At 51.4% G+C, this 8,136-nt stretch overlaps 1 protein-coding gene across 1 annotated transcript in view; it reads right to left on the bottom strand.

The window, feature by feature from the left end:
* The window catches only part of BFSP2 (beaded filament structural protein 2), a 66,012-nt gene that overhangs the window by 44,681 nt on the left and 13,195 nt on the right, over window positions 1–8,136 (bottom strand). Inside the window, exon 2 of the mRNA XM_006759780.2 lies at window positions 2,314–2,396. Coding sequence (XP_006759843.1) covers window positions 2,314–2,396 — 83 coding nt within the window. The remainder of the gene's footprint in view (window positions 1–2,313; window positions 2,397–8,136) is intronic.

Here is an 8,136-nt window from a genome sequence, read left to right as displayed (position 1 = left end):
AGAAACCTGACTTGCTTTATAGCCAGGTGGAAACATTTTACAGTTTAACCAAATGTTTGTGAAGTGTTTTTCCGTGCCTCATCTCATTTGATCCTCACTGAAGTCCTGGAGTTGGTAGATAGGAGACACGGTAGAAACCTATTTTCTTTTCATTAGCCAGAAAACAGAGGTTTAAAAGTTTAGAAACTTGACCTGACTGAAAAGAAGAAATTGTCCTTGAAATGACTTCAGGTTTTCTCACTGTGCAGAATATAGTCAAACACTGCTGCAGTTAAATATTTTACCCTTTGTTCTCCCTGCGTCATCTACAATAATAATCTGCTTCGTGTGGATACGTACTGCTGTGTTGCTGACAATTACTTGAAAGAGAAGTTGGGGTGCTTCACTGGTCTGGAAAAAGTTTAGCTAAACCAGAAAGCAGGTCTAATTAAGCAAGTTTATTCTATATCTATAAAAGGCTAAGTTGACTCGTGCATGTGTGATACATATAAAGCTCTCACTGGCGCCAGTTGCATGTGGGTGTTTGGTCTGTCATTGTCGATCGTGAATTTGGTCGACACTTCTATTATAGAGAAAGGGTGAATAGCGATATTAAAATATTTCTTCTAATTAATTTCCTTTCCATGTGCACAGTCCGTGCACCAGGCCACTAATCAGATTATGAATGTCACCAACAGGCCAATTGTGTGCTAGTTTACAGTGAGTGTTAGAGATCACTTTTCCGGCAGCTTCAAGGACATGGCGAATGCAACTGTTGCATGTTGATTTGTTACAATGAGGATAACTCTTGTCAACTTCTGATAACCTGGCGGGGTCTGCCTCAAGGACGATATTAAAATATTTCTTCTAATTAATTTCCTTTCCATGTGCACAATCCATGCACCGGGCCACTAATCAGATTATGAATGTCACCAACAGGCCAATTGTGTGCTAGTTTACAGTGAATGTTAGAGATCACTTTTCCAGCAGCTTCAAGGACATGGTGAATGCAACTGTTGCATATTGATTTGTTACAATGAGAATAACTCTTGTCAACTTCTGATAACCTGGCTTAATGTGGGGTCTGCCTCAAGGGAGGAACCATGGGCCTTTAGGGTGAGTTCAGGGGTCAGGCACCATCATCACCCTTTCCACCTGAGGATTCTTTAGCATCTTTGTATCCTCAGCACCCAGCTCCAGACTCTAGACGTATCTGTGGGATGATTATAAATGCTCTAATTGGTCTTACCCCCTTCTTAAAATGTGATTTGTATCTTCGCCGTTTGGCCACATCTGCTTCCAGGCACCTTGCAGTTAAAAGTAGTAAATGAAAGAATGCAGGACGGAGCCCGGTGGCATCCATCAGAGACCTCCCTCAGGGCGGACCTGCATTTTGGATCGGCACTTGGGAGACGGTTTCTAAAGCATTTTTCTAGTGTTTTATGTGTAGGATTAATTTTTCTATCCAAGTGTATTCTTTATGAAGACTGTATTCTTCTTTTGTTTTTGTTAAGCCTCACCCGAGGATATTTTCCCATTGAGTTTTAGAGAATGGAAGAGAGCGGGGAGATAAACAGAGAAACAAGGATGTGAGAGAGACACACATCAGCTGGTTGCCTCCCAACCAGGGCTGAGTATTGAGCCTGCAACCAAGTCACATGCCCTTGACCGGACTCGAACCTGGGATCCTTCAGTCTGCAGGCCGATGCTCCATTCATTGAGCCAAACCGGCCAGGGTGAAGGATTGTGTTCCTATCATCACTTCCCCCTTTTGGGAACAAGTCCTGTCCTTCCAGCGAAATGAAAACCCACCCCTGTGACGGGGCTTGGTCCCTGCTGCTCCAGGTTGGAAGAGTCCCCCGGAGCCCTGCTTGGCTCACCTCTCCAGGGAGCCTGGTTCCTCCGGGATGTGGTCCATTCAGCAAACTCTCTGAGCCCTCGGGGCCACATTTGTGTCTATAGGAGGGTTCGGGTCTGATCATCTTGGCCACCATTCAATGACATACATGCTCATACACGTACACACACACACACACACACACGGGAGTCTGAAAGCGCCCACTCTGAGTTCTTCCCATCTCTGGTTGACACAGGGCCTTCTTTCTAAAAACTACCCAGCATCTTTGCCAATGTCTCCCCATGTCACTTCTTTCTGTCCATGGCCTTCTCCCCAGCTCTGGATTCTCCCGGACCGTTTCCCCCACCCCAGCCTTCCATGTGGCCGGAGGAGAAAGCTGCAGACTCCAGACAGCATTACCCGAGTCCCCGAGTCTGGAGGTAACGGGGGTCGGGAGGCGTTGGTTGGGGGGGCTCCCCTCTGTGGTAAAGCATTACCTGTCTTTAAAGGCATCCGCACCCGCCTGGGTGTTCTCTGTCCGCAGCAGGAGCCGGGCGTTTTCCAAGGCGGCCTCGCCCACCTGGAACAGTCACAGCAGAGCACGGTCAGAGACTCCTGCCGGGCACAGGGCTCTGGGCACCTCGGTGTCCCTCTTGGAAAAGGGGGGCGAGGATAAAGCTCAGAACCAGGGTGCATTTTTTCTTTTCTTGTCGTCACCCCAAGACATGTTTTTATTGATTTTAGAGAAAAAGGACGGGGGAGAGAGAGGAACATCGATGTGGTGGAGAAACATCCACCGGTTGCCGCCTGCACGTGCCCCAATCGGGAATGAAGCCCGTAACCCCGCAACCAGTTGGTGTTCAGGACAACCCTCCAACCAACCCAGCCACGTGGCCAGGGCAGGGTCTGGATGTGTTTGTTTGTTTTTTAAATATACTTTATTGATTTTTTACAGCGAGGAAGGGAGAGGGATAGAGACCTAAAGCGCATCTCAAACACGGCTGCCTCTGGTAGCTTTTATCTAAAGATATATTTTTACTGATTTCAGAGAGGAGTGGCTGGAGAGAGGGATAGAAACATCAATGATGAGAAACATCGATCAGCTGCCTCCTGCACACCCCCCACTGGGGATGTGCCCACAACCAAGGTACATGCCCTTGACCAGAATCGAACCTGGGACCCTTCAGTCCGCAGGCCCACGCTCTATCCACTGAACCAAACCGGTCAGGGCAGGATCTGGATGTTTTTAAAGCGCTTAAGAGTTGGATTTTTGGAGCAAAACGATCGCTCCACGGGAGACTTGTTCACAGCCTTCCTGCTTTACTGTTGATTAGTACCAACCAGGGGCTTATTCAGGCCTCAAGTGGAGGCTAATTATAGGCTCTGACTTGCCAGAGTGCAGCTGGCTGGCTGGGTTCCCCATCCCCTTCGCGGACGGGATCCTGAAATGACCCGCAGTCCACCATGCAGCCACAGAGGGCCCTTCATGGTTCTCCTGCAGGCGCCCAGCCCAGCAGGGGCTACGTCCTCTCTGGTGTTAGCAGTGGCACTGCCATCCCAGTGGTAGGAAGGGCCAGGCAGGCAGCGTGGTGAGGGCGGGCCTTGGCTGAGGACTGGGATGGGGCCAAGTCCAAAAGCAAAGTTTGGAGCCTGCAGTGGGACAGGGAACATCTTTGTTTCTACCTGGGAAAGCCTCATGAAATCCTCGCTGGGGCTGAGGACAGGAAAGGAGGGGGAAAGGGAAGTGCCTGGCCCATGGTCGGGTGGAACTGGCTGGTAGTGAGGGCAGATAGTAAATATTCCAGGAGTTTTGTGAGCTGGTTGTGAAACACAGCTGTCATGAAAATTTTAATTGTGTGAACTTACAGCTAAATACATTATTTCAAAAACACAGGTGATAAGTACTCAAAATGCAAAGGTCATAAAATCTCATCGCTTCCTCATTATTTTACTAGGTGTTACTGTCATCTCTGCATACATAAGGGCGTGCTCAACCCTTTATCCAGTGACAGCATGTCGTTAGCTTGATATCAGCCATGGTGGGAATATTTACACCAGGGCAATTGGCAAGCTGTTTTATGCCTGGATTGCTGATTGTGAAACACTCACCAACTGAGCCCCACATTCCATTAAATACTTAACATTCATGACTTTGCTAAACACCCTGGCACCCCTCTGAAGTGGATTTTCAGCACACCCATCTTATAGATAAGGAAGCTGAGGCTCAGAGAGCTTAAGTAAGTTGCCCAAAATCACGTGGCTGGAGAGTGGCAGGGGCAGAATGCCGAACCAGGTCAGTGTGACTTGATAGTGTGCATACATTGTCATCAGCTTTGGAAACTGAAAGGCACATCCGGATCCAGAGAGACTGCTGTGGAGGATTGCTTTCTGTCTTCCTCCTGTGACGGAGAGCAGCCAGGTTCCTACCTGGGCTACATCATGAAGATACAGACGTGTCTTCCCTGATGGATATGGCAATGCTGACCAAACCAAACCAAACCAAACCAAACCACAGCAGAGGGGCAGGCTGGCAGCCTGCGCACGGGGCCTGGGAAGGCTAGCAGAGGAGGCCCTTTCTTCCTCCTCCTCCTCCTTCTGTCCAATATAGAGCCAGAAATCCTACCCTCAAGGCGACATGACGTAATGCCAGGCATCCTATTAAAACCAGAGACTTTGCCACGGCAGCAATAGTGCAAATTGCAGTGTGAGATTAGGTGGTTTGGGGCCTATCTCCTCAGCAGCATGTTTTATTTTTATTTATTTATTTATTTATTTATTTATTTATTTATTTATTTGAGAGAGAGAGAGAGAATTTATTGTCCCACTTACTCATGCATTCATTGGTTGGTTCTTCTATGTGCCCTGACCCCCCCAGCAACCTTGGTGTATCTGGATGATGCTCCAACCAATTGAGCTACTCAGCAGTATTTTAAAAGTCACCAAAGTCTCACTGGAGTGAGAAACAGGAGGCCCTTTCAAAGCATAAATGCAGCCGAGGGGAACCGTTGAGGACCAGGAGCATGGGGGTCAGAGGTCATGGCAGGCTCCCATTAGTTCCGAGAGGGATGGTGCGGGAAGGGAAAGGGCAGGCTGACCACTGGCCTCTGTCGGCTCAAACTGCTCACCGCCCTGGCGCCGTCTTCCCTGCCCCTCCACCCGGAGGCTTCCTCAGTAGGCCTTGCACCTGTGGTTCTCAAAGTGTGGTCCCTGGACCAGCAGCAGCACCACCTCAAAACTTGTCAGAAATGCAACTTCTCAGATGCTAACCCTCTGGAAGTGGGGCCCAACCACCTGTTGTAACAAGGTTTCTAGGGGCTTACAAGGTGCACTAGACTCAGAGAACCCCCGCTTTGCACCGACCTGCCTCCAGGCCTGCTCATGTCACCTCCCAGGGGAAGTCCTCCAGGTCCTCATCTGTGTGGCAGCCTGGATCTAGAAGACCTGATTTTTCCACCTTACACCTCTTGCCCTTCCACCTGAGAAACCCACCGCACTTTAAAGCTCATCTCAAACATGGCTGCCTCCGGAAAGCTTTTATCTAAAGATATATTTTTATTGGTTTCAGAGAGGAGTGAACGGAGAGAGAGATAGAAACATCAATGATGAGAGAGAATCATTGATCAGCTGCCTCCTGTACACCCCACATGGGGGTTTGCACCCACAACCTGGGCATGTGCCTGCCTGGATAGCGGACGTGACTTCCTGGTTCCTAGGTGGATGCTCAAGCCCTGAGCTACGCTGGCTGGGCTCGGGGAAGCTTTCTGATCCATCCACCCCTCATTCTCGCCTTTATCAGCACCTGACTGTTTCCTCTGAGCCGGCTCTGAGCTGCCTGGAGGGCATCAGCAGCTCTCCTGAGAGAGGTGGTTAGAAAGGGAGGAAGGCCAGGCCACGGAGGGAAGGCCTCGGGAACCGTGGAAAGGAGGTGGGATTTACTCGGGAGCCATGGAAAGGTTCTGAGCAGGCGAGACCCCTGACTCCAGCGGGAAGGGGGTTGTGAGGGGCAGGAGGCGACGCTCAGGGCCCCGCTGGGGGGCTGCCCGGGAGATGCTGGCGGCTTTGGCCAGGGTGGTTGTCGGGATGGTGGAGAGAAGCCGACAACTTTAAGACACACGTTGGGGGTGGGACAGTTTTTGGTGATGAAGCAGTTGTGGGGAGAGTGAGCAAAAGGAAACGAGAATGGCCCGAGGTTTCTAGCCTGAGCTGCGAAGTGCAGGTGCCGACACTTCCTCCCTCCTTGGGCCACTCCTGCGTCTGAGCCCCGACCCCGCAGCCCAGGCCCCTCTCGCACGCTCAGGACACAGTGGCGGTTCTCTTATTCTCGAGCCAGCTCTTCCTCTCACCACTTGGGCCGTCCCCTGGGGAACTCTAAGACTTGCTTTCTTCGTCCAGAAGACGAGGATGACGGTACGTCCCACCTCCTGGTACTTGGGAGAATTAAACGAGCCACGGCCCGAACAGCACTTGGCTGCCTGCCTGGTGCGCAGTGCGTAGCCCGTGAATGGCAGCCGTTGTTGTTACTGTTATTTGTCTTAAGACAGAGGTTGTTCCACGATGGTCAACCGGCCTGACGGGCGTGTGCAGCCTGGCACGGGCGGTCGAATGGAGATTTCTATCTGGCGGCTGGATTTTGTTCTTTGTTCGGTGTTTCCTGCCCACAGCCATTTTGGAAAGTCACTGGCACTAGGAGGATGAGGATGGTTGCCCTTCGCACTGCTGTCCCCTCTGGATGCCGTTGCTAAAAGAAAAGGAGCTGGAGGTGGCGGGTGAGAGATTTGACCATCGTGGTGTCAACAGAGGGCAAGGAAGGCAGCATTTTAAAAAGTGTCTCCGTGGGGCCCGCCGGTGAGGACCGCGCGGGACCAAGCTGAGCAGGGGCTTCTCCGAGCTCATGGTGACCGCCCAGCAGCCTTTCTCACAGACGTCACTCCCCCCTGGCTTCCAAGACACCTTTCTCCTGCTCTTCCTGGTTCACAGGTCGACACTCAACCACTGAGCCACCCCGGCTGGGCGTCCGTCATTAAGTCTTTCTTCATTACCCACCCTGGAATTTTTTTTAAATGTCTTTCCCACCACGGACCTATGTGTCCCCAGGGCAGACACCACCTCTCATTTCTGCCCCCTCAGCACCCAGCTCCATGCCTGGCACCAGCCTCTACTCCCAGCTCTGAGGTGATTCCGCCCATGTCGCTTCATCTAACTTCAGTAGCCCAGGCTCTATTACTTTGTGCATTTTAACTAAAAATGATCAAAACCACACATACCTTTTGGTTAAAAACATTAAACAATACTGACAAGAACAGCTGGTAAAGAAAAGCATTTCCCTGCCCACACCCGCCTCCCCCTGAGTCCTAATCCCCAGCACATACGACTTTTCATCTGTGCAGAGCATGCCCCATGTTTCTACAAGTGTCTTGATTCCACAGCCCTTGGCTGCCTGCCTGGTGCGCAGTGCGTAGCCCGTGAATGGCAGCCGTTGTTGTTACTGTTATTTGTCTTAAGACAGAGGTTGTTCCACGATGGTCAACCGGCCTGACGGGCGTGTGCAGCCTGGCACGGGCGGTCGAATGGAGATTTCTATCTGGCGGCTGGATTTTGTTCTTTGTTCGGTGTTTCCTGCCCACAGCCATTTTGGAAAGTCACTGGCACTAGGAGGATGAGGATGGTTGCCCTTCGCACTGCTGTCCCCTCTGGATGCCGTTGCTAAAAGAAAAGGAGCTGGAGGTGGCGGGTGAGAGATTTGACCATCGTGGTGTCAGAAGAGGGCAAGGACGGGCAGCATTTTAAAAAGTGTCTCCGTGGGGCCCCAGGGTCCAGTGAATGCTGAGTTGGAATTGAAGATAGTGGCATCCCAGCAGCCAGAGCTGCGGGCGTGGGGAGGAGGTGGGCTAGACGGGGCTCCTGGGACATCAGGCTGGGCTGGCGCGGTGGCCTGATGCGGGAGGCCCTGGATTTCTCACATCCGAGCGACTTTCACGTTTAGGACAAATGCTCAGCGTGACTTGCTCCCAGCAATAACTAAACAAGAAGCTGTTACCTGTCCCTCGTACCCGGAGGCAGTGCGTCTCCACCCCGCCGGTGAGGACTGCGTGGGACCAAGCTGAGCAGGGGCTTCTCCGAGCTCATGGTGACCGCCCAGCGGCCTTTCTCACAGACGTCACTCCCCACTGGCTCCCAAGACACCTTTCTCCTGCTCTTCCTCCCGCCTCGCTGGCCATTTTCATGGACCTTCTCCTTCGCTGTCTTTTTTTTTAAAAATATGTTTTTATTGATTTCAGAGAGGAAGGGAGAGGGAGAGAGAGACAGAAACATCAATGATG

Source organism: Myotis davidii, unplaced genomic scaffold (assembly GCF_000327345.1).
Source record: "Myotis davidii unplaced genomic scaffold, ASM32734v1 scaffold415, whole genome shotgun sequence".
NCBI classification, from domain to species: Eukaryota; Metazoa; Chordata; class Mammalia; order Chiroptera; family Vespertilionidae; genus Myotis; species Myotis davidii.
Note: the sequence above shows the minus strand (reverse complement) of the source record. Positions and strands in the feature narration are given on the sequence as shown.